The sequence below is a fragment of the Brassica rapa genome, chromosome A10 (assembly GCF_000309985.2).
Source record: "Brassica rapa cultivar Chiifu-401-42 chromosome A10, CAAS_Brap_v3.01, whole genome shotgun sequence".
Lineage (NCBI taxonomy): Eukaryota > Viridiplantae > Streptophyta > Magnoliopsida > Brassicales > Brassicaceae > Brassica > Brassica rapa.
Window position 1 is genome coordinate 18,849,146 of NC_024804.2, and position 22,074 is coordinate 18,871,219.

The following is a 22,074-nucleotide window of genomic DNA, read 5'->3' on the forward strand; positions in this document are numbered from 1 at the left end:
ACGTTAGGCCGTTAGCCTATATATATCATTACAAGTTTCCACTACAACTCACACTCAAGCACACTACCATTATGAGTAAGGCAACGACACTGCTCCTCTTCTTGTTCTTCACGCTCCTCCTCACGACCTCTTTATCTAAAGATCTCTGTCACAAAGATGACAAAAACACTCTCCTCAAGATCAAGAAGTCACTTAGCAACCCTTACAACAACATCATCTCCTGGGACCCCAAAGAAGACTGCTGCACCTGGTTCAACGTTGAGTGCGGCGACGCCACCGTCAACCACCGTGTCACCTCCCTACACATTAGTTACGACCAGATATCCGCTCAGATTCCTCCTGAAGTAGGCGACTTACCTTATCTGCAAACACTAATCTTCCGCAAGCTCTCTAACCTCACCGGCCCAATCCAGCCCACCATTGCCAAGCTCAAGTACCTCCGTTTTCTCAGGCTCAGCTGGACCAACCTCACCGGCCCTATTCCTGATTTCTTTAGCCAGCTCAAGAATCTCCAGTACATAGACCTTTCTTACAATGACCTCTCTGGTTCCATACCTACTTCTCTTGCTTTGTTACCTAAACTTGAGTATCTTGAACTCAGCAGAAACAAGCTCACAGGTGAAAAAAATATTTCTATAATTAATCAATTAATCTTATTAATTAACTTCAAATGTACTCTTCCTAACATCAGCTCTTATAACGTTCATTAGGTCCAATACCAGAGTTATTTAGGTCGTTTCCAGGAAAAGCCCCTGACCTTTTCCTATCACACAACCAGCTCAATGGTTCAATACCAAAGTCACTAGGCAAGCTAGACTTTTACCGGATCGATCTTTCCCATAACAAGCTAAAAGGTGACGCTTCGATGTTGTTTGGAACCAATAAAAAGACATGGACTATTGATTTATCAAGAAACATGTTCCAGTTCGATATCTCCAAGGTTAAGGTTGCTAAGACAGTTAACCTCTTGGACTTGAATCACAACGGGATCACAGGGAGTATCCCGGTTCAATGGACAGAACTTAGTCTCCAGAGTTTCAATGTTAGCTATAATAGATTGTGTGGACCCATCCCGAAAGGAGGGCAACTTCAGAGAGATGGTGCTTATGCCTATCTTCACAACAAGTGTTTGTGTGGTGCACCTCTTCAGAGATGCAAGTGATGTTTCAAGCAACCAAACCTTCTTTATTACCATCATAATAAATAAAGTCTAAGGATATGTATCTTTCGTTTGGAATGATTAATAAAAACATGAAGCAGATGTGCATTTGGTGAATTCATAGCACATTTTCAAGATGTATTTGATCGATCGGCTAGCAACGCTCGAGTAGGGCACCACATAAACAGAGCAAAACCATTAACTAGTGAAAAGTTTTATTTTATAGAGTTAAATAAATCTGAGTGATAATGCATCTTGAGCCATTAACTAGTGAAATTTTTTATTTTATAAAGTTAAATAAATCGAGTGATAATGAATCTTGAGCCATTAACTGTTCATAAGAACTTATTGAGCTAAACTATTTAGTAGGTAATATATTAGACAGATGAGTCACTCCACTTATCACCAATTGGTTTTAGGTTGGAAGTCTATCTAGTTTAACAGTAGGATCGTTGCACTCTGTTCTCAATAAGATGGTTGCAGATCAGCGCAAGAACTTACTGTAATGATTCTAGCCACACCGAGTCTGGTTTCATTTTCATCTACTTCTCCGCTGCTCTTTATGTAGTTATGAGACATCACATTCTTGTTCAACAAGAAAGATTTTGAATCAATGCCTGAGAAAGCCTTACTGAAGACAGTCGATCCGTTCCTAGATCTCATAATCACCAGAAGAGATGTCACTAATTCGGCTCAGTATTTGATGATCTCTGGAGTTGAGATTGTAGCTCATGTTCTCTTCTTCCAACTTTGTAATCATAGGATATCACACATTATTAAGGTCCCACGGGCATAACTCACTTGTCTAAGCAACTGCGTTATATTCTTTGTAGATATATAGACACATCCATGTGATTCTAAATGTCCAACACATGATTTGCTTTTGCCACATTTGGAAGGAATATGTTGCTTAGATTTTCGCCTTCAGTAATAAAATAAAATGCTTCTTTTGTAGATTTTACTTTGACTTACCACTCAATTTTCACATATTTGTTTCTATCTATATAGTATTTTACTTAATGGACCATTATTCGTGTTACAAAAAAAGGACCATTATTCGTTCATATTTATTTGTTTCATTAGCTTTTTTTCAGCCTTTTTGGGATCCATGAAATATTAAATTTGAATGTTACAAAAAATACGGAAGTGGGAAGATCACGACGTAGCATCTGTCTCTAGGTGTAACCGATCCTCTATATCCGATTGATTAAACAAATCACCGACCGATCCAAAACGAGAGAGAGAGAGAATTGTCAACACGTTAATCCTCTTATAAACCCGAGAGTCAAACTCACAACAAACTGTTATATTCTCTGCAGAAACTCCCACAAAAACAATTACATCTCCTCCTCCCCAGTTTCCTCTTCTCTTCTTTTTTTTTTCTCTGGATCATCCTGATTCTTCAGATCAACTTCAACTTGGAACTCTCGTCTCAGGTTTGTTGTATGTACACATTTCAATGCATTTTTCAGAGAATTTCAGATCTCATTTGACATCATCATTCTTTGCTTTATCCATCTCATCATTTTCACATTTCAATCCGATCATCGTCGATTTTTTTTTTGTTTCCGACGTTGTAATGTCTAAAAGGAGAGATGAAGAGACTTGGTATTATTCTTTAATTAAATAATTGATAAGATAAGGACGTGCTCATACGTTACTTCATAATGCTTACTTGTGTCGTGTTACTGTCTGCACAAGTTGATTATTATTTTAACTTTGTATTGTTTCTTACAGTATATAATTAGATAATCATGAAAATTGTGTGATGCTCATGAATGAACGAAATGAAATGTTTGTTTGTCAATGTGGAAACATGTGTTGCTGTCACGAGTTATTACCAGGCTACAATAATGTCGACATTTGAGTCGGTGGTCATGTTCTCTTGCCTTGCTTCTCAAGATTTCATCAAATCTGTTATCATTATTATTCCTTTTTTAAATGAATGGCTACAATGTCTAAGACAATTCATTTTCTTGATTTCTGCTGCCAATAATGTTATGATTATTATTATTTCTTGTTTTATTTTCAGGTAGAAGAAGGAGATGAAAAGATTCGAGAGGCCAAGAACTTCAATTACCTCAAAGCCAAGAACCAGTTCTAGTTTAGCAAAGAAAGATCAGAAACAGCAGCCCACTAGCAAAGCCAATGGAGTCAAACCTCTCAATGCTGCTCAGCTTGTTTCAAGAGTTCTAGATGCAACTGCTTCTGATCCTTCTACACTCACTCTAAATGATTCAACAACTGGATCCGAGTCTTCTGAAGTCTATGACAATGTCAATCTTCATTACATGGACGATGCCAACGAGAAGCCAAGGAATGACGAGACTCTGATGATGGACTACGGTGACGAATCAGGAACCGAAACAAACAATGATGGTTCTGTCTCTTCTTCTCAAGGAGGTGATGTGTTTTCCCTTGAAGATAAGAAGAAGTCAGAAAAGCCTTCTAGGGTTCCTAAAAGCAGAAGCTCTCAGGATATAATACCCTTAGCATCAAAGGGACGTACCAATGCCGGTTCGGTTAGATCTCGATCCAACACCTTCCACGGCACTGCTAGAAAGACCGTTAGATCCAGTAAGAGTCAGGCAAAAGATTTGTCTGATCTCACTTCTTATAGAAGCAGCTCTGAGAGTAAGAAGACTTACTCTCCTGAAGCGGTTGATGACACTTCTTTTGAGGATGCAAAAGAAGATGACAAGTTTGAAGATGCGTTGAATAATAACACTGAAAGTGACAATGACAATGAAGCACCTGTGGACAAGGAAGACAAAGGGAATGAAGTCTTGACTCAAAAGATTGGGACGTTGGAGTCTCGAATAGAGCAACTTGAAGAAGAGCTGAGAGAGGTGGCTACTCTTGAGATGTCTCTCTACTCTGTGTTTCCAGAGCATGGGAGCTCAGAACACGAGCTGCACAGACCTGCACGTGACCTTTCTAGACTCTACGCACTTGCTAGAAAGAATCAGAATGAAAACAAGTTGATCTCAGTAGCCAAAAACATTGCTTCTGGTCTTTACTTGGTGTTGAAGTCATGTGGAAGCGATGTATCTAGGTAATCAAATTACATGTTAATTCTTCTTTATATATATGTTTACTTATCATGTTGCTTTGCTCAGGTTAACTTTCTGGTTGTCCAACACTATCATGTTGAGAGAGATTATTTCATATGAGTTTGGTAGCCCAAATCTAAATGGATCTAACCGGCTTGAAGAAGATTGGACAGATGTTAGAACTTTGTTAACTGCACTAAGAAGAGTTGAATCATTTTTATTCACAAAAACTGTTGGATCCATATGGTCACAGGTAAAAAACCTTTCTTGTCTTGAAAGCAAGATGCAGATATTAAATAGCTTTAGATTCCCATTCCTTGTTTTAGGTGATGATGGTTCATATGAAACCTCAAGGAGTAGGCTCAACAAAGGCTGAGATGATGGGGAATTTTTCAGAGCCAGCAACATGTGACCGTTTACAAGAGAGCTTTTCTGTAAACCTATGGAGAAAAGCTTTTGAGGAGGCTCTTCAACGGCTGTGTCCTGTTCAAGAAGCATGTGGTTGTTTGCATGTGTTGACAAGAATGGTACATTACTTTTTTCTTATCTTCTTCTAGTGGAATGGAACTGACATGTTCTGTCTAACTAAAGGTTATGGAGCAATGCATTGCAAGACTTGATGTGGCTATGTTCAATGCCATTCTCCGTGAGTCTGCTCATCAGATACCAACTGATCCTGACTCTGATCCCATTTGTGACCCAAGAGTTCTCCCAATTCCAGCAGGCGTTTTGAGCTTTGAATCTGGCGTTAAACTAAAAAACACGGTATTCACATAATGAAGTTGTACATTACAAGCGCCATGAGCTATGTATGCTAGCTAACATAAAGTTTATATAGGTTGGCTTCTGGTCAAGATTGCTTACAGACATCTTTGAGATCGATGATGATCATTCTGCGGCAAGAGTAGATGAGACATTTAAGCCTTTCCACTTGCTCAATGAACTGAGCGATCTCCTTATGCTTCCAAAAGAAATGCTTGTAGACAGTTCCACCAGAGATGAGGTAATGTATGCTTATTAACACTGTGAAGCTGTGATTATAAATAGTCTCTTGGTTTCATATTTGTTTGTGTGTGTTTACAGGTCTGTCCATCAATTGGTCTGAGTTTAATAAAAAGAATCTTATGCAACTTCACCCCAGATGAGTTCTGTCCATACCCTGTCCCAGGAAGTGTTCTTGAGGAGCTCAACATGCAGGTTAATCTACTTCTTTCAGTCCTTTAATGATTAGATAAGAACTCTCGCTAAAACTATGTTGTTTTGTTTCTGTGTTTCCAGAGCATAACTGAGAGTAGAACCTCATCAGGAGGAGAGGCAACTAGAAACTTTCCTCGACAAGTCGATCCGGTTCAGTACTGTCTTCCTTCTAGTGCACAGTTGACAGATATGGTTGCGGAGTTCAGTGACAACCTTAAGGTTTCCATGATACAAAACATAGCATACAACAATGAAGAGGTAGAAATATCAAGATCTCCTCCATACTACAAAATCATCAAAGGAGTTGAAGAAAAAGACAACCTTAGTTTCTCTCCCACTAATGAAAGATACAGACTCCTTGGAGAAATCTAAAACCAAAAGCTCATCATAAGATGTACATTCACACACACACTCCACAAACAAAACATACAATCTTCATTCTTTATAGTAAAAAAAAAAACTAGAGTGAATAAAATGGTCTCTCTCTCTTGGCTTTATTGTTTATGCGGAAACTGGAAGCAACTCAGTTGAAGCTGAGCTTATTATTATACCCTCAAGCGCTTTAATAACTTGAAGCAGTGAAGGTCGTTTCTCTGCAGCGACGGCGATGCAATCGAGAGCAATGTCTAAGGTCTTCAGCATGTCTGATTGGCAAGAGCTGGACATTATCTTTTGGTCAAGAACCTGAGCAGCTCCATTCGTCAGGTTTATCTTCCTCCTCACCTGCTTCACTATGTCAAGAGACTCTCCTTCTTCTGCTCTTTGCCCCGTTACAAGTTCTAATAGCACAACTCCAAAACTGTAAACATCCATTTCTTCTGTTGCTTTCTTGCTGTAATTGTTTTCTGAATACAATCATGAAAAAAAAACACACACAATCATTAGTACTCTACAGACACACACACAATCAGTATGATCACTTGACAGTTGACACTGCACCTGGTGCAGTATAGCAGGAGTAGTAGGTCTGAAACGCAGCTTCTCCAACGATATGGTCAAGAGCAAAATCACTAATCTTGGGTTCAAAATCTTTATCCAAGAGAATGTTTCTCGACTTAAGATTCCTGTGGAGTAAGTGTGGAACATAGTCTTTGCTAATGTAAGCCAACGCTTGAGCAACACCTAACGCTATCTTCAATCTAACCCCCCACTGCAGCTGATCACCACCACCGCCAGGGTTCGATAGCGTATCGTACAAGCTACCGTTTTGCGTGTGCTCGTATATCAAGAAGATCAGCTCGTCTGTGAAACAAAAGCCAAGAACTCGAATAACGTTCTTGTGCCGTATCTTGGCTATGGTTCTCACTTCAGCTTTGAGGGCTTTTGATGTTAGATTCCTGGAGTTCACTAGCTTCCTCACAGCTATTGACTCCCCAGTAGATAAACTGAGGACGTATAGGTCGGAAGGGGAGCTTTCATTCACCGCTTTCATCAGCTCCTGCTCGGTTAACCTCAGAGGGTAATAAAACTCCGACCTCCAAGGACTCTTACACTGAGCTTTCTTTTTATAGTATCGATACGAGATGAAGAGGGAAGCTGCGAGAGCAAGTGCTAAACATATCAGAAGCAACAACAAAGCTATACGGAAGCTAGACCGGCCCGAGGAGCAAGAGGAGCGAGGCAAACCGGGGCCGCAAAGCCCCGGATTGCCTTGCAGGAAGGAAGCGGGCAAGCCGGAGACAAGAGAGGGAGGCACCTCGCCTGATAACTTATTGTAGGACACGTTGAAGAGAGCGAGCTTCAGGCTCTGCAGCTCTCGAGGGATCAAACCAGTAAGCTTATTAGCAGACAGATCAAGGTATGTCAGAACGTGTAACTCAGCTAGCGATTTTGGTATCTCTCCGGTAAAACCATTCCCTGCGAGAGACAAAGAGACAAGCTTCTTGCAGTTCTTGATCTCAGGGATCTTCCCTGAGAGAGTGTTGTGAGAGATGTTAACAATGCTGAGGACAGGCGAGTCGCAGAAGTTTGGTGGTAACTCTCCATCAAACTTGTTTTCAGAAGCGGAGAACTTATACAAGTTCTTGATAAGGCCAAGACCGTGTGGGATCTCACCAGAAAACAAGTTGTTATCTATCTCAACTTGCTCTAGCGATGAAGCCATAGAGATAGACTCAGGAACTTGACCTGTGAATCTATTATCACCCGCTCTAATAATCTTAATCCTCGGTGATGACCACAACTTAACCGGAAACTCACCAGAGAATCCGTTCTCCTGCACTTGAAACCTCTCAAGACTAAGACACTCACCAATAGAGCTAGGCAAAGAACCTTCAAAGGCATTAGAATGGAGAGAGAGGCTAACAAGGCTCTTCCCGCTGCAAACGCCGCCAGGGAAAGAGCCGGTTAGCTTGTTCTGAGATACATCAAGAGAGACCAAGCTCTTAAGAGAAGAAGTGCCTAAAGAACCGGTGAGGTTGTTGAGACACAAGTCCAATACTTTTAAGCTCGTCAAACCGGCAAACGAAGTTGGGATCCTTCCCTGGAAGCCTGACCTGTGGAGGAGAAGGTGCTCAAGCTTGTCTAGCTTCCCAATAGAAGAAGGGATCTCGCTGACTAAATAACTGTTCTCAGACAAATCAAGAACAAGAAGCTCGCTTAGCTTCCCTATTACATTAGGGACGAGACCGGTTAACAGATTACTCCCCAAGTTAAGAACTTGGAGATTGAGTAGCGACCCTAACCCTTCTGGAAGCTTACCCTCCACGTGGTTACTGCTCAAGTCAAGAACTTTCAACGCGGTGAACTCAGATATCTGATCAGGGATCGTTCCCCAGATGAGATTGGTGCTGAGGTTGAGAGTCTCTAAGGTGAGACACGCGGAGAGGTGAAGCGGGATGGGCTGGTTGAAGTAGTTTCGGGAGAGGTCGAGGTGAGTGAGGTAAGGGAGGTTACAGACGGAGTCGGAGATTTCGCCGGAGAGGTTTAGGCTTTGGAGGTTGATGGAGGAGACGTAGAGAGAAGGAGCTCTGGTGCAAGTGATGCCGGTCCAGTTACAGTGGTGTGAAGAAGAGGTGTTGGACCAGGCTGAGAGAGAGTTCTTTGGATCGTCGATGGAGGATTTGAATCTGAGGAGGGAAGTGAGTTCGACGTCTTCCGTGAAAGAGAAGGTTGTGAGGAAGAAGCAGGAGAGAGCCAATGAGATTGAGAACTGGTGGTTGAATCTGGTGGTGGCCATTATAGAGAATGAAGAAGATCTGCTGAGAGAGTGATTGGAGTGTGAGTGAGGGAGTGAGAGTGAGAATTAAAAGCATTATTGATGAGTAAGAGAGAGAGAGTGTAATCATTTTTCGAATAAGACAACAGTTGTAATAAACTCTCTTTTTGTCAACAAATGCATTAATAAAAAGTTTGTCCACGTGGCGTAGTGTGTCTCTCACGAGTTTGAGATTCTTTTCGAGTTTGCAACCTTCTAGCTGAGGTAGAGTCTTTTGCCACGCTGACTTTTACCTACTTGTACCACTTACAAAACCTGAGAACACGGTTTTAGCTTTTTAGCTTTTTTCATAACAGTTCAGTCCTTTTTATAAGCTTCTGGCTAAGGTAGAGTCTCTTGCCATGCTGACTTTTACCTACTTGTACCACTTACATAACCTGAGAACAAGCTTTTAGCTTTTAGTTTTTTTTAATCAATTCGATCCTTTTTTTTTATAAACATTAAATCTTTTCAATTAATCTTACTATTAAATTGGATTTTTCTGATCGGCTTATCTGAATGGTCGAAGGAAAGCAATGACGTATAATCTACTTTGGATTCATAATTTTTAAATAATAAAACAAGGGTGGTTTTTGTAATTATAAGAGAGTGGAGTTAGTTATTGTAAAATAGAAAACACAGGGGGTTTAAAATGAAAATTTCGGTTAAATTCATCAAAGGGGCTCTTTCGAGTAGGAACTGGTAGAGATTATTTCTTAGGACAAAACGTGTCGGAGATTGGACATTCGGATCCTCTCTCTCTCTCTCTGTTTCAAATCCGATTTCAAAAGCCAACCTTTTTTTCACAGTGGACTTCCTCTGCAGCACACAAAAAGGTTTCCAAGGTGTGACCTTTCTTCCTCAAAAGCAAGTTCCTTTTTTTTTCTAGGGTTTGCTTCTCAGTCATTTAGAAGCTACTCTCTAAAATTTTGGCGTGTTCTGCTTAACCTAGTTGACTTTCAGAACCTTCAGCTTCATTTTTTTGGATGTACCACTGGTTCTGTTTCAGAGAGTTAGATAAGATGGTTAGGTGGGTAATTTCTTGGCTTGTGAAAGCTATCTCGCTTTATAGGAGACAAATAGGATTTGATTTTATTGCTCTGCTCAACGAATTGCCTTAAAAGGTAGTCTTTTTAAGGAGTTCATGGGGTAACTCAGGGTGCTACACAGAGGGTTTAGCTGAAACAGAAGCAGCCATTATAACTGAAAAGTATGTTGACATATTAGAATCTTCTTTTTTTAAGCAGTGTCTTCTTCATACAGTTTTAAATCTGTGCACACAAGAGAAGAACTGCAAGAGAGGCCGCCACAAGTGGATATTGTCTTTGGCCAGCAAGTGTTAGTAATATGGCTGATATGAGTCCACTAACCGATGTCTCAACAGATGGAGACAGAGATCTTGGGGTTAGCTCATAACCTCTGAAAATATTACTCTCATTTTATGTTCTTCAGTGTAAAGTAAATTGTTATGTTTGTTAAATTTAATGCAGTCTGAGGGAGCACTAGTGAACACTGCTGCTTCTGATTCTAGTGAACGATCCAAGAACAAGTTGGATCAAAAGGTGATATCTATAGATTTCAAAAGCCATTTTTATTGAGCCAACGTTATAATCTTTTTATTTTGAATCCATAGACCGTTCGTAGGCTTGCTCAAAACCGCGAGGCAGCTAGGAAAAGCAGACTGAGGAAGAAGGTAATAATAATACCTTTCATTGGTTCTTTCTTTCTTGGCTTTTCTGAAACGGTGCAGCACCCTTTAAGTACTCTTAATTGTTCCATCCATAGGCTTATGTTCAGCAGCTGGAGAACAGCCGCTTGAAGCTTACACAGCTTGAGCAGGAGCTTCAAAGAGCAAGACAACAGGTTCCAATTCATTTTCTAATTTCTTTTTTTTTATATATTGTTAATTTTTTTGTGATTCTGTATTCATAAATGGATGTTTTTATTTTATTCTAGGGTGTCTTCATTTCAAGCTCAGGAGACCAAGCCCATTCAACTGGTGGAAATGGTTGGTTTATTCTCAATCAGTTATCTTATTGGTTTAATGTTTGGCTTGTGATATGTATAACTTTTTATCTTATAGGCGCTTTGGCGTTTGATGCTGAATACTCACGGTGGCTGGAAGAAAAGAACAAGAGAATGAACGAGCTGAGGTCTGCTCTAAACGCGCATGCAGGCGATGGTGAGCTTCTAATAATAGTAGACGGCGTGATGGCTCACTACGAGGAGCTTTTCAGGATAAAGAGCAACGCAGCTAAGAACGATGTCTTTCACTTACTTTACGGTATGTGGAAAACACCGGCTGAGAGATGTTTCTTGTGGCTTGGTGGCTTCCGCTCATCCGAAATTCTCAAGGTCAGTTCAGTTCACAAACTCCCATTTGTCTTCTTCATCTGTTTCAGTAATAATAATAATAATAATGTTTGTGCAAAAACAGCTTCTGGTGAATCAGTTGGAGCCAATGACAGAGAGACAAGTGATGGGGATAAACAGCTTGCAAGAGACGTCACAGCAGGCAGAAGATGCTTTGTCACAAGGGATGGAGAGCTTACAACAGTCGTTAGCTGATACTTTATCTAGCGGGACACTTGGTTCAAGCTCATCAGGGAATGTCGCTAGCTACATGGGTCAGATGGCCATGGCTATGGGGAAGTTAGGTACCCTTGAAGGATTTATCCGCCAGGTACAACAAAAAAATCTGACATTATTGTGTTATTTAATATGTAAATGACTTAAGAAGAGAATGTTCACTTTGGTTGGTGGTGGTGGCAGGCTGATAATTTGAGACTGCAAACATTGCAACAGATGATAAGAGTATTAACAACGAGACAGTCAGCGCGTGCTTTACTTGCGATTCATGATTACTCCTCGAGGCTACGAGCTCTCAGCTCCTTATGGCTTGCTCGCCCTAGAGAGTGACACTTGTATGTTGGTCACTCACTCAACTCAGCTGTACAAAATTCATATGGACACACAAACAAGGAGAGACTATTTACATTAACTTTGTTAGATTCGTGTCTTGGCAATCCATAAACGAATAAGAGTTTTTTTTCTTGTCTGTAAGGTTTCTAAATGGTTGGTAGTGATTGATGTTGTTTCATTAGCTGTAGAGGTTTCTTTTCTGTAGCATTTGGGAAGCCTCAAAGTGTATACATGCATATCTTTTATAATTAGAATTACTACCAATGTAATGTATTTGAGTCTTTTATAACTAAAATTGTTCAAAGAATTGTGATCAAAGTTGTTAAAAACAAAGGGGTATAGCTAAAATCATTTAGATTATTACATGTAAACTATTCCTAGTGGAACATCTTTCATAATCTCTGAAGAGAGAGTTCACCAAAAGACCCAAAAAGAAAAGAGGTGAGTAAGAAAAAGAAATTAGCAAATAGAGATAAGACATGCATTAGCTTCTCATATTTTCATATATTAGGAAATAAACATTTCCATTATTTATTTAGTTTTAAGACACAACAACAAACATGACTGAAGCTTGACCAAAGCAAGAAAAACTAGAAATATGAAATGAGCATGACAAGACACAACAACAACTTTATTTCAAGACAACATTAGTTAATTTTATTATTCGACAGCTACTTCATTAGGCATCGTCTGCACCACCAGATTTGCTGCTCTCTCCATCACGTTTCTTCATGTCTTCATTGTCATCAGATGGGAGGGAAGAAGGTCCACCTTCAGGTGCAACATGATCTGAAGCCTTTGGGACATCATCCCCAAGAATTGGCTCGTTGACACTTGTAGAAGGTTCTGATTGCCTACTTATCTCTCTCTCAAACCATGCAATCTTCTCACTTGTATATGATCTTAAGTCATTAACCTCGGTTTGAGAAAGGTCATCAAGGCTACGACAACCATCTTCGAGATCGAGAATGAGATTATCCATCTCCAACTCCTTAACTACCTTCCGTTTATGGTCTAGCTCCTCCTCCCTATTCTTGATTTTGGCCTTTAGGATGTATGACTCTACATCCACAGTTGTTCTTGCCATGGCCATCGCTTTTAGTTCTTTCATTAACTCCGTAACTACCTTCCGCATTTGGTCTAGTTCCTTCTGATCCATCTTTTATGATTGGGTCTTGAGAATGAGGTATGACTAGATCTTTGTTTTGTGATGTTGAAATATAGACATGCACTTGTAATCTTATATATAGAGAGAGAGTTGAGAGGATGAGATAAGGACACAAAAACTGAAGTTTCTTGAGTTGTAGTGTGTGAACTACTGTCAAACGTGTGTTAATAACTACTAGCAAATGTACCTAAAAGTCAAAATATCGGAGAATGACGGTTGCGTGCTAACAAAGATTGGCCACCAGACAATTAACACAGTTCACTTACCACTTAGGTGTTAATATTCACCTAACTTTTAAAGATTCATTCACCGAGTCACTAACCTCTTTTTCCGTAGTTTAATTCACTGAGTCAAAATATATAAGATTACTTGTTGCAGGAAATTTTGGCTTTGGTTAGCTTAAACAGAAGCAACCACTATTACTAGAGAGTCTTTTTTTTTCTTTGACCTTATAGTCCATAACTGAATACTAAGTTGCCATTTTAGATTTTTCTTTTTTGACTTGTATTAATTTGTGGCAGTGTCTTCAGATTGCAAATTTTCATTCTATCACGCCCACATCGAAAATATGAAAGAGAATTAAGTAATATACTAAGGGAGGTCGACACAAAAGAAACCATCCATCAAGCTTTTGTTGTATTTTATTTCATAAATTTTTTATGTACAGAATCTCAAACTACATGAATACAGTGTGCGTGTGTATTCCTACATCCACTAAGCTCCACTTTTCTGATTTACGAGTGCATAACCAACTTTTTTGCAACGAGACGGACTCCAGCTTTCTGCTGATAATCATACGGTTCCAGAGACAGGAACGCATCCACAACACTTCCCTGCTTCAGCAATGATTCAAGCTCCTCTGCGCTCGGGTTGCTGAAGATTAGCTTCTGAGTATCTCCACCGGACTCTCTCTGGTGCACCTCTATTGCATACCGAGCTGCATCTCCACTTATCTCCGTCGGTATACTGCAAGAAACTAATCAGTGAGTAACTATAGCAAGAAACTAAAAAGGGAGAGGTTAACTTAACTTACTGTATCCTTGCGTTAGGACAGTTTACAAACCCCTTCACTGGACTCACCACCGTGTTCCAGTCAGAAGAGGAACCTGAATCAACAGACACTTTCTGCGCACTGCTGTCACAAGCTTCGAGTATACTGCACAGCCTTGAGTTCAGATCAACAACAAAGTTTAATCTCCTCCTCCCAGAATTGTCTAGAAACTTCCCGCTGATTCCAAACCTTATTTTCAGACAAGAACAGTAGAGCTGCAGAGGGGAGGAGTCGCCGTGGAGGAGCTTTAGTCTCATTAGTTGGCTTCCGTGATAAAACGGGACAAGAACCGCTCTGATGTTTGAAAGAGATATCGCATCAGGGGACAAGAATCCTTCATGGTCACTTGTATTTGCGGAGACAACAACAGTATCAGATGGCTGATTCTCTTCTTCTTCTTCTTCCATGAGAGTGTCTAACTGAAGGTTGTTGTCTGAAGCCATTTCATTCCTCAAGAAGCTCATGTTAAACGGGTCTGGCTGAGCTACACTGTTCTCACCAATGGAAGGTAGGGTAAAAGGGGTTATCACAGTATTGTCCACGCCAGAAGAAGATGCTCTGAGATGTCTCCTTAAGCTAGTAGTTTCTGAAGGAGATACTGATTTATCTACAAGAACATCTGGGAGACTAGACTCCTGAAAATATATAAGCATTACCTCTGATTAAATCCAATTTTTTATATAAAAAAAAATGATTGCAAGGAGAGACTAATAAAGAGAACATTACCAAGAACAAGACAGTGGCACAATATTTGAGAACCTCAAGATTCATTCTAACATCGTCAAGGCTCCTGAAAAAATAAAGATACAAAGAATCAAACCTCAGTAACTTTCAATAGTTTATAGTAAAGAACTATATCCCAAATGCTGTAATGTTCGAGAAATCGCTATGCGGTTTTATATAAGATTATTGATTACGCGGACGCCCTTCAACAACCTTTTTTCAAAAATAGGTCTAGAAAAATTGTTTTGTTTAGATCCAACTCTATACTGACTTTTTTAGTGTCTTAAAGTGATTTTTTTTTTCAAAAATTGGTCTAAAATATTGTTTCTTTTTAGGTCCAATATGCCGACTAGCCGGAGCCTTACTCTTACTCTACCTAAACCGATTTTTAGAACACTATGACATACCTATGAGTTTGCTTGCCAAGTCCGAAATAACTAGCCAAAGTTGCCATCTACAGAAACAAAATCACACATGATAAAGACTCCTTGAAACACATAAACCAAGAGTTCAAAAAAATCTATTATCCAACATTGTGATCTTGTATACCTTCATATCACCAGCTCTTCTACCAAACCTCTGAGTAAGCAAAGCCAACGAGTCGATGGCGCCTTTAGGCTCAGGAGGCTGACGACCAATCTCAGCAAAAGCTTCTCTGATCCTAGCACAATCAAACCTCAGTATGTTGTGCCCTGCCCATATCCTCCCTGCAACAGCAATATAATAATAATACAAAAAAAAGCTTTAATCTTTTGACATTTAAATCCAGAAAGATTAGCACTTTTTATGTATTTGTAATTCAAACCGTGGAGAATGTCGAAGACCGTATCAGCAATGTCAGAGAACAGAGGCGCCAAAACGACGTCGTTGCGGCTAATACCGTTACATCTAACGGATAAAGTGGATATGAGACTCAAGTCCGCGGGTTGGACCAGTGTCGTGTAACTCTGGAGCTCTGTGAGCTTCTTTGGACATACCAGGATTGACCCGAACTCTAGAATCGCGAAACGCTCGCCTCGCTTTGGAACTGTTGTCTCAACGTCGAAGAAGGCGATCTCGGATCTATCCACCGGATCCATCAAAGAGTTGTTTTTTTTTACTTGAGTTGAGCGGTTGATGTTAAAAGCTTTAAACTTTTGTTTCTGAATAGGATCATCAATGGGAGATGAGATTATATGAAGCTGAGGTTTACTTTGACCACTTCGTTACGCAAAGTGAAAATAAAATTTACTTTTTAAGGGTTTTGTCTTTTGAAATTGTGTTTTACAAAGAGTGCTTTGTACACATTCCTTGCCTCTTTTACATGTCTTTGTAAGCTGCAAGTAAACCTTGTTCCGAGGTTTGTTCCAAGCTTCTCTGCAAGAATCTTCACAAGATTAGAGACCGGAACACACACCAATTAAAGGTCTTGATTTTGAGATCGAATCATAAACAAACATGAGGAGATGTAACTTTACGTCAACCTACCTTTTATGTTCTCACACAGCCACTGTTTCTGGTCTCTTGCTAGTTTTGATTCCTTTTATAGCTGCAAGTATTAGAAACGAGGAGACAACAATGTCAGAATAGGATCATGTATAGTTCACTTAACAGGGAGGAGACAATGTGTAGATAGATACCTTCCGCGTAGTCTTTGGCTCCAAAGACAGCTGATCCAGCCACTAAAGCATTTGCTCCAGCCTCAATAACCTTTTTAAAAACAACCATAAACAAAAGATTCATGATTCGGTATTTTCTAAAGGCATACTGTTTCAAGATTCTTCACCTTGTAAGCATTTTTGGGAGTGACTCCACCGTCGACTTCAATCCATGGGTTTACTCCCTGAAATAAACACCCAAGCCAATGGTTTCAGTAGAGAAGAAAGAAAGATTCTGGTTAGGTTTGCAAAATGAAGCTAAGTAGATAGATGTATTACCAGCTCCACACACATTCTTCTCAAGTCTGCGATTTTCTTCACTTGGCTTTCGATAAAGCTCTGCCCACCAAACCCAGGGTTCACAGACATTATCAAGACCAGATCAACCGCTGATGCCACAAGCAAAAAGAAAAACCAATCAGAACAGTTTTATCGATAACTAAAGTGCATAATGTTCAGTATGTGCAGAAGAAGCCTCACAGTCTAATACACATTCAATTGCACTCAACGGAGTGCCAGGATTAAGCACAACTCCAGCTTTAGCTCCCAAGCTTTTAATCTACACTCAATCAACAGCACGCTGTTTGATTAACTGAGTGTCTACAAGAAGCATTACACAGGTAAAAGAGATTCTTACTTGATTGACTGTACGGTGCAAATGGATGGTAGAGGACTGCTCACAATGTACACTAACTATATCCGCACCTGCTTTGATGAAATCCGGCACTCTCTGCTCAGGCTCCACTATCATCTAACATAAGAGGGCATCTAAAAATTAACAGACGAACTCAGGAAACAGTAAAGCAAAGGGAAGCATCAAGATTTACAAGATGAACATCCAGTGGAAGATCTGTCACAGGGCGCAGAGCGTCAACCACAAGCGGTCCGATTGTAATGTTGGGAACAAAACGACCGTCCATCACATCAACGTGAATCCAATCACAACCTGCTAACTCAACAGCTTTCACCTGACGGAAAACCAAAAACACAGGAATGTAAAAAGCAGCAAAACTAGAGAAGCATTTGGAAAGTGGTTAAACCAAACCTGCTCGCCCAATTTGGAGAAGTTTGCAGATAGGATTGATGGAGAGACAATGATATCGCTTTTGGAGAACTTATCGACCCGAGCTGAGGCCTTAACAACACCATGAGTGTTCCTTCTAAGAAAAAGTCATATAACAAAAGTTCAAGCATTTCCACAAACACTTGGGGTGCATTAATAAACTCTATAATAAACTCTCTCTCTGGGGTTTGAACTCAACCAATTCGGATCAAGATTCTAACTTTCGAGCAACCCATCATGTTACCTCGAGGAAGGAAACGAAGTGGGCTGATAAAGAATCGGCCTTTCCGGTCTCAGGCCAACCCCAGTGACCAACGAAGCAGCTAAGCTCGACATGTCCACTCGAATAGCTAATCTCTCACTATTGATTTGGTGGGTTGTGAGAGAAAGAAGTCAAACCTTCGATATCTCCGAGCCTCTTCTTCTTCCTTGGTCTCTCTTGACTCTCAAACAAGAGGAAAAAAAAAACAATAAAAAATCTCGACTTTTGTTCGGACAGAGGAGGTCTGAAGATCCGAGGAGACGCCACGTGTGACGTAGGGCTTGTGGGAGATGTGAGTAGCTTATCTCCAATGCTTGGCTCTCCATTGCTGACTTGTGCCTCTCAGTGGCTCCCAAGGGACTCTAATAGATATCGATTCAGATGAGTTCAGATTGTTTTAGCTTTAGGGTTACTTTGGTAATTAAACTTATTCGCGGTTCTTATGTCTCGGTACGACGTTTTCCGATACCAATTAGGAATCATGGTATCGTCAAACCGGGTTTGGTTTGGTTTGGTGTAGGATGGCAATTTGTTTTCAGATATTGCATAGTTTATTTTATTTTATTTTTGGCTCTAAATTGACTGATATGAATCATACGTTTCTGAATGTAGGGCTACGTATAATATCCATAGATTTTTATTTGATTCACTATTAGTTTTGATTTGAATTTTGAACCAAAAAATTCTGATATTTGTAGCTTTACTAAACAAAACAAATACCATGCAATATCCATAAGAAACGAAATAAATTACAAATGCTAATATTTTTAAAGAACGGATATCCGATCCGATATGTTATATGCGTATATATATATATATATTCTATGGTTATTATATTTTACCTAAGTTTTAAATATTCTATCTATTAAATTTATTATATTAGGTATTAGAATTCTTAAAAGTAAAAAATGTTGTAATAAAGTATTATTATATTTTATATTATGTTTAGATATTTTATTTTATTTGTACGGATTAAATTAGATATCCGATTAAAATATAAAACACTGAGTATTCAGAACACCAAATATTCGGGTATCTATGCATTGAATCAGATCAGGTAATTAATTACTCGAAAAATACATCAGATCACAAATGCTTCCAAAATTTTAGTTATTCAATCTATGCCCATTCCTCACTGAAAATACTTTTTAAAAGTGAAATCAGTATTATTATTTTTCTCTGTCTATTACCATATGATAAAAAAATATGTATATTAATGCTATTATAAGTGATGATCAATCATAAGCTTGTATACACGGTTACGAATAATTTCGCAACACTAACTATTATAGATCTAATAAACTTAGGTCGATTTACCTCTCAATTTATAAATAGCTGCTTTTGCTATATGATTCTTTCACGCAAAACATCGAGCGACTTACTCCTTTTTCTGAACGTCTATTTCATTTTACCGTTCAGACAACAATCAACATCACATAGTAAAAACAAGAAGACAACATCTATAAAGATTCGGTTTTCGTTATCAGACAAACTTTTACCAGGTCAGCAAATAATTTTCGTGCTACTCATTGCTCATGACAAAAAGGTACATATAAAGCTTAATTCATTTCAACGTATATTCTACAAAATATTTATAGAATTTTTTCTGCAGATCATGAAATCTTTCTGAATAAAATTTCGACAATTTCTTTGTTGCATTTAGAAAGATGTTCTGTGGAATTGAAAAACCCAAGTTCAAATTTTATTGCACGAGAGATCTCCAACAGGAGATGAACGTTTCCAATCATATTTGGCATTAGGGCTCCATCACGCATGTCTTCGTGTAGACAAGCATTATTAGGCTTTAGAATATCACCATTAGGACAGAGTGTGCTTCGAATCGGACTCACTCCAACTGATTTCTGCAATCGCGGGTGGTCCTAGCTTCTCAGACATCCATGGGATTCTGTCTGATATCAATTTCCTTTCATCGTCTTTTGTTTCTGTTTCTTTTAAATTCTGCCATCGTAATACTCTAAGCTTTGAGGATGGTTTAGCTAAGCAGGCCCTTAGTGGGTTTGTAACAAATTTGGTTTAAATTAATGAAGATGGTTGTGCACAAAAAAAAAGAATATCACCACATGCATGTTCCTCTAATTAACATTTTGTAAGAGAAATGTTTTGATTATGTTATATTCAATTGCATTTGTTTAAAATAACTTAATAAGCCTAGAAAAAAAAATTAATCAGAAAATAATATTTGTCTTTTGCAAATGTTGCTCCCTTGTTCCATTAAATTCATTTGGCTGCTCCGGTATTTATCAGCCATTCACCATTACAAAACAAAACAAATATGGCAGATAAGTGATGTGTCGATGAGTCCCTGGCAGGAGGTTAGGTAGCCAGTATATTTGCATAGTACACGTTTTTGGGCTCATTCGCCTGTCTTTCCACGTATGTGACAGCCTTGTTATCGCTCGAGGCTCTCCCACATTTCGCTTTTTTATCTTGGTTTCTAGTTCAAATCCTATCTGATCTAAAAACGACTTAACATGCTTTCTCTCTAATTCAGATTTCAAATGTTCCACTAATCCATTATTTATATTCTCTCCAGTCCAGATGTCATCTAATCTACAGTATTGTGACTATTTGGGCTCAATATGTCTTTTTAAATATATAAATAACGATTATTGACTATATATTGACAATAATCAACACAAGTTGAGGCGCAAAGAAGTCGAGCCAGTGGTTTAACATAGAGAGTTGGTTCTTTTGTGTTTTTAGTTCGTTTCTTAATGGAAGAGCAACTGATCCCATTCCCATACCTAGAAAAAGATTAGGGCGTGTTCCAAATTCCTAATGATTAATCAGAGAAAAGTGGTGGCACAATATTTGTTGTTAAAAAAATTGGTGGCACAATATTTAGTATATGGCACGTACGAAACGAATCCATCCTTGAAAATATGTTCATGGATAGTACTTAAATCAAATCTGAAAGTGAAAAAAATAGTCTTTTGTTAACCAAAACAATTAGTACTTTCTATCAGCAAACCACTGGATCAAAAGCGATTAATTCTACTGTTTTTATTTTATCTATTAGAAGATTCGATAAATATATACCACATGGTTTGAGGCCTGGACCATATTCGTTCAGAATGTGCTAGCTCCACTCAGGTTCTAATCATTTATTCCGTCACATTGAAATTTATGGAACTTACTGGATCTTGTGATGTGGGGATTATATTGTACTGCTGTACATTAATTCCTTTATATTTTATTCTTCCTTCTTCGCATGTGTTTTACTATTTAATTATGATATTGGGTCTATACGGTGACAGATGAGTGTACAATATATGGAGCTGGAATCTTAGCTATATATGCATGTATGTTATCAGATTCAAAATAGTTTACATTTTATATGTTACCTATTATAAACCAAAGAAAATACACTCGAGTTTGAAATGTTGTCTTGACCCTATATGTATAATAAATGGTGACCAAGCCACTGGAAATATGGGTACTGTATATTGAGTTTTTGTTAATAAAAATTCTCCAATCCATAAGTTTCTACATCTTCAGAACTAACCGTTCATAATATTACACGCTTACGATGTTAAACACACTTTTCAATTAGAATTAGACTAGTTGCATGAGTTTTTTTTTGAAAGAATGTTATATTTATTCAAATCAAAGAAACATTTTTACAACATGTGTGACTTTGGTTTTAGATTGTTTAAGTACGTAGAAAGTGACATTTGAAAAACAAACTCTAACTTCATCTTGGCTTCATCTTGGCTTCATCTCGAATCCCTAGTAGCAAACAAGGTTACTAAAGCATTAGTGAATCGTTGACTGCCTCCCTTACGTAACGATGATATACGGTTCCTCACTCTTTTGTCGAAGAATTTAATTAAAGCTGCCGAACTCTGCTGCCCATCTACATGTTTCTTTCCATTCCTTTCTCTCCATATGGTATGCACAGAGGTTTGAAAAACATATCTCAAAAGAAACATTTTTGTGCTATTCCTTCCACTATCAACCAAGCTGTCCAAATGCAGTTAATAAATCTTCAGTCCACGTATATATTTTCTTATAAATATAGAAATTTTATTATAAAATATATGTTGAAATAAAATTCATTTGTATAATAGAGTTATTTTATTTTAGAAAAATAATATAAAAATGAGTTAGAGTTGGTTTTGATATCGCAATATCAAAAGTTTACGACAGAGAAATGTTCTTGGATTGCGATTAACGTTCCCGTCTATGGTTAGCGGATCTTCCATGTCCGTTCATTTGATTTGTAGGTCCAATTTTGTGCAACAGACGGTGAATTAATTTTTGGAGGCTTATTGGTCATTTAGTGGCCATGCAATCACACAGAGTGTTTATTTTTTGAAGAATAAAAAGCCCGAGTGTTATTATATTTGAATCGATCTTTAGGAATCAGCGGTCGCTAGAAACGACAGCAAAGTTAACTTACGAAAGAAAAAGAGAGGACTTGAGTTGTTGACGAGCAGCCACATAAAAAGAATAACGGTCTTGTATCACATACTACAAGCTATGATGATATCATTGAATGTTTTATTATTGTGAATTGGCTTTGTTTTCACACTAAATTTTCGGGGTCACCAAACCAATTATGTTTCTCACTTTTTGCTTGTGTATTAATTAAGTATCCTTGGACCATATACAATAATTGG

General features: G+C 38.6%; 6 protein-coding genes across 12 annotated transcripts; 3 read left to right on the forward strand and 3 right to left on the reverse strand.

Moving 5' to 3' along the window:
• Positions 1–37: 37 nt before the first annotated feature.
• LOC103847031 (polygalacturonase inhibitor 2) lies at positions 38–1,300 on the forward strand. The gene is made up of 2 exons (XM_009124059.3): positions 38–618; positions 711–1,300. The coding sequence occupies exons 1-2, from the start codon at positions 72–74 to the stop codon at positions 1,160–1,162; spliced, it is 999 nt and encodes a 332-aa protein (XP_009122307.1). The 5' UTR covers positions 38–71; the 3' UTR covers positions 1,163–1,300.
• A 1,252-nt stretch (positions 1,301–2,552) lies between these two features.
• On the forward strand, positions 2,553–5,872 carry LOC103847033. 3 transcript variants are annotated; one of them, XM_009124062.3, is made up of 8 exons: positions 2,553–2,595; positions 3,192–4,214; positions 4,279–4,465; positions 4,539–4,739; positions 4,804–4,977; positions 5,051–5,215; positions 5,296–5,409; positions 5,491–5,872. In XM_009124062.3, the coding sequence occupies exons 2-8, from the start codon at positions 3,205–3,207 to the stop codon at positions 5,779–5,781; spliced, it is 2,142 nt and encodes a 713-aa protein (XP_009122310.1). In that variant the 5' UTR covers positions 2,553–2,595; positions 3,192–3,204; the 3' UTR covers positions 5,782–5,872. The 3 variants fall into 3 exon arrangements, with proteins under 3 accessions (XP_009122310.1, XP_009122311.1, XP_018511198.1); XM_009124063.3 differs by having other exon boundaries at positions 2,575–2,602; XM_018655682.2 differs by lacking the exon at positions 2,553–2,595 and having other exon boundaries at positions 2,645–4,214.
• On the reverse strand, positions 5,630–8,628 carry LOC103847032 (probably inactive leucine-rich repeat receptor-like protein kinase At5g06940). The gene is made up of 2 exons (XM_009124060.3): positions 6,349–8,628; positions 5,630–6,254 (listed from the first exon to the last, which is right to left on the reverse strand). Exons 1-2 carry the CDS (start codon positions 8,585–8,587, stop codon positions 5,911–5,913), a joined length of 2,583 nt encoding a protein of 860 aa, XP_009122308.1. The 5' UTR covers positions 8,588–8,628; the 3' UTR covers positions 5,630–5,910.
• Positions 8,629–9,295: 667 nt separating this feature from the next.
• On the forward strand, positions 9,296–11,734 carry LOC103847035 (transcription factor TGA2). 3 transcript variants are annotated; one of them, XM_009124065.3, is made up of 9 exons: positions 9,296–9,450; positions 9,853–10,009; positions 10,096–10,167; positions 10,239–10,298; positions 10,391–10,468; positions 10,562–10,613; positions 10,689–10,960; positions 11,043–11,288; positions 11,378–11,734. In XM_009124065.3, exons 2-9 carry the CDS (start codon positions 9,953–9,955, stop codon positions 11,522–11,524), a joined length of 984 nt encoding a protein of 327 aa, XP_009122313.1. In that variant the 5' UTR covers positions 9,296–9,450; positions 9,853–9,952; the 3' UTR covers positions 11,525–11,734. The 3 variants fall into 3 exon arrangements, with proteins under 3 accessions (XP_009122313.1, XP_009122314.1, XP_009122312.1); XM_009124066.3 differs by having other exon boundaries at positions 9,302–9,450; positions 9,850–10,009; positions 11,378–11,614; XM_009124064.3 differs by having other exon boundaries at positions 9,302–9,450; positions 9,869–10,009; positions 11,378–11,614.
• A 1,570-nt stretch (positions 11,735–13,304) lies between these two features.
• On the reverse strand, positions 13,305–15,562 carry LOC103847036 (protein NEN1). Its single transcript, XM_009124068.3, has 6 exons — positions 15,275–15,562; positions 15,019–15,176; positions 14,877–14,923; positions 14,473–14,536; positions 13,729–14,381; positions 13,305–13,661 (listed from the first exon to the last, which is right to left on the reverse strand). Exons 1-6 carry the CDS (start codon positions 15,546–15,548, stop codon positions 13,430–13,432), a joined length of 1,428 nt encoding a protein of 475 aa, XP_009122316.1. The 5' UTR covers positions 15,549–15,562; the 3' UTR covers positions 13,305–13,429.
• Positions 15,563–15,618: 56 nt separating this feature from the next.
• On the reverse strand, positions 15,619–17,761 carry LOC103847037 (ribulose-5-phosphate-3-epimerase, chloroplastic). Of its 3 annotated transcripts, none has more exons than XM_018655706.2 (10): positions 17,414–17,761; positions 17,152–17,266; positions 16,934–17,074; positions 16,744–16,857; positions 16,587–16,665; positions 16,386–16,495; positions 16,235–16,291; positions 16,089–16,158; positions 15,937–15,997; positions 15,619–15,835 (listed from the first exon to the last, which is right to left on the reverse strand). In XM_018655706.2, exons 1-9 carry the CDS (start codon positions 17,503–17,505, stop codon positions 15,948–15,950), a joined length of 828 nt encoding a protein of 275 aa, XP_018511222.1. In that variant the 5' UTR covers positions 17,506–17,761; the 3' UTR covers positions 15,619–15,835; positions 15,937–15,947. The 3 variants fall into 3 exon arrangements, with proteins under 3 accessions (XP_018511222.1, XP_009122317.1, XP_009122318.1); XM_009124069.2 differs by having other exon boundaries at positions 15,646–15,825; XM_009124070.3 differs by having other exon boundaries at positions 15,646–15,825; positions 17,152–17,263; positions 17,414–17,697.
• Positions 17,762–22,074: the final 4,313 nt, after the last annotated feature.

Excerpts from the sequence above, each read along its gene's own strand:
- LOC103847031 (XM_009124059.3), top strand. The coding sequence starts at position 72 with ATGAGTAAGGCAACGACACTGCTCCTCTTCTTGTTCTTCACGCTCCTC. Across the intron at positions 619-710 it reads CAGCAGAAACAAGCTCACAG|GTCCAATACCAGAGTTATTT; the intron begins GTGAAAAAAATA and ends AACGTTCATTAG.
- LOC103847033 (XM_009124062.3), top strand. The coding sequence starts at position 3,205 with ATGAAAAGATTCGAGAGGCCAAGAACTTCAATTACCTCAAAGCCAAGA. Across the intron at positions 4,215-4,278 it reads TGTGGAAGCGATGTATCTAG|GTTAACTTTCTGGTTGTCCA; the intron begins GTAATCAAATTA and ends TGCTTTGCTCAG. Across the intron at positions 4,740-4,803 it reads TGCATGTGTTGACAAGAATG|GTTATGGAGCAATGCATTGC; the intron begins GTACATTACTTT and ends GTCTAACTAAAG.
- LOC103847032 (XM_009124060.3), bottom strand. The coding sequence starts at position 8,587 with ATGGCCACCACCAGATTCAACCACCAGTTCTCAATCTCATTGGCTCTC. Across the intron at positions 6,255-6,348 it reads CTCCTGCTATACTGCACCAG|AAAACAATTACAGCAAGAAA; the intron begins GTGCAGTGTCAA and ends GATTGTATTCAG.
- LOC103847035 (XM_009124065.3), top strand. The coding sequence starts at position 9,953 with ATGGCTGATATGAGTCCACTAACCGATGTCTCAACAGATGGAGACAGA. Across the intron at positions 10,299-10,390 it reads AAAGCAGACTGAGGAAGAAG|GCTTATGTTCAGCAGCTGGA; the intron begins GTAATAATAATA and ends TTCCATCCATAG. Across the intron at positions 10,614-10,688 it reads CCATTCAACTGGTGGAAATG|GCGCTTTGGCGTTTGATGCT; the intron begins GTTGGTTTATTC and ends TTTATCTTATAG.
- LOC103847036 (XM_009124068.3), bottom strand. The coding sequence starts at position 15,548 with ATGGATCCGGTGGATAGATCCGAGATCGCCTTCTTCGACGTTGAGACA. Across the intron at positions 14,382-14,472 it reads GTGCCACTGTCTTGTTCTTG|GAGTCTAGTCTCCCAGATGT; the intron begins GTAATGTTCTCT and ends ATATATTTTCAG. Across the intron at positions 13,662-13,728 it reads TGTCCTAACGCAAGGATACA|TATACCGACGGAGATAAGTG; the intron begins GTAAGTTAAGTT and ends AGTTTCTTGCAG.
- LOC103847037 (XM_018655706.2), bottom strand. The coding sequence starts at position 17,505 with ATGTCGAGCTTAGCTGCTTCGTTGGTCACTGGGGTTGGCCTGAGACCG. Across the intron at positions 16,858-16,933 it reads TTCCACTGGATGTTCATCTT|ATGATAGTGGAGCCTGAGCA; the intron begins GTAAATCTTGAT and ends CTCTTATGTTAG. Across the intron at positions 16,292-16,385 it reads GAAGAATGTGTGTGGAGCTG|GGAGTAAACCCATGGATTGA; the intron begins GTAATACATCTA and ends TGTTTATTTCAG.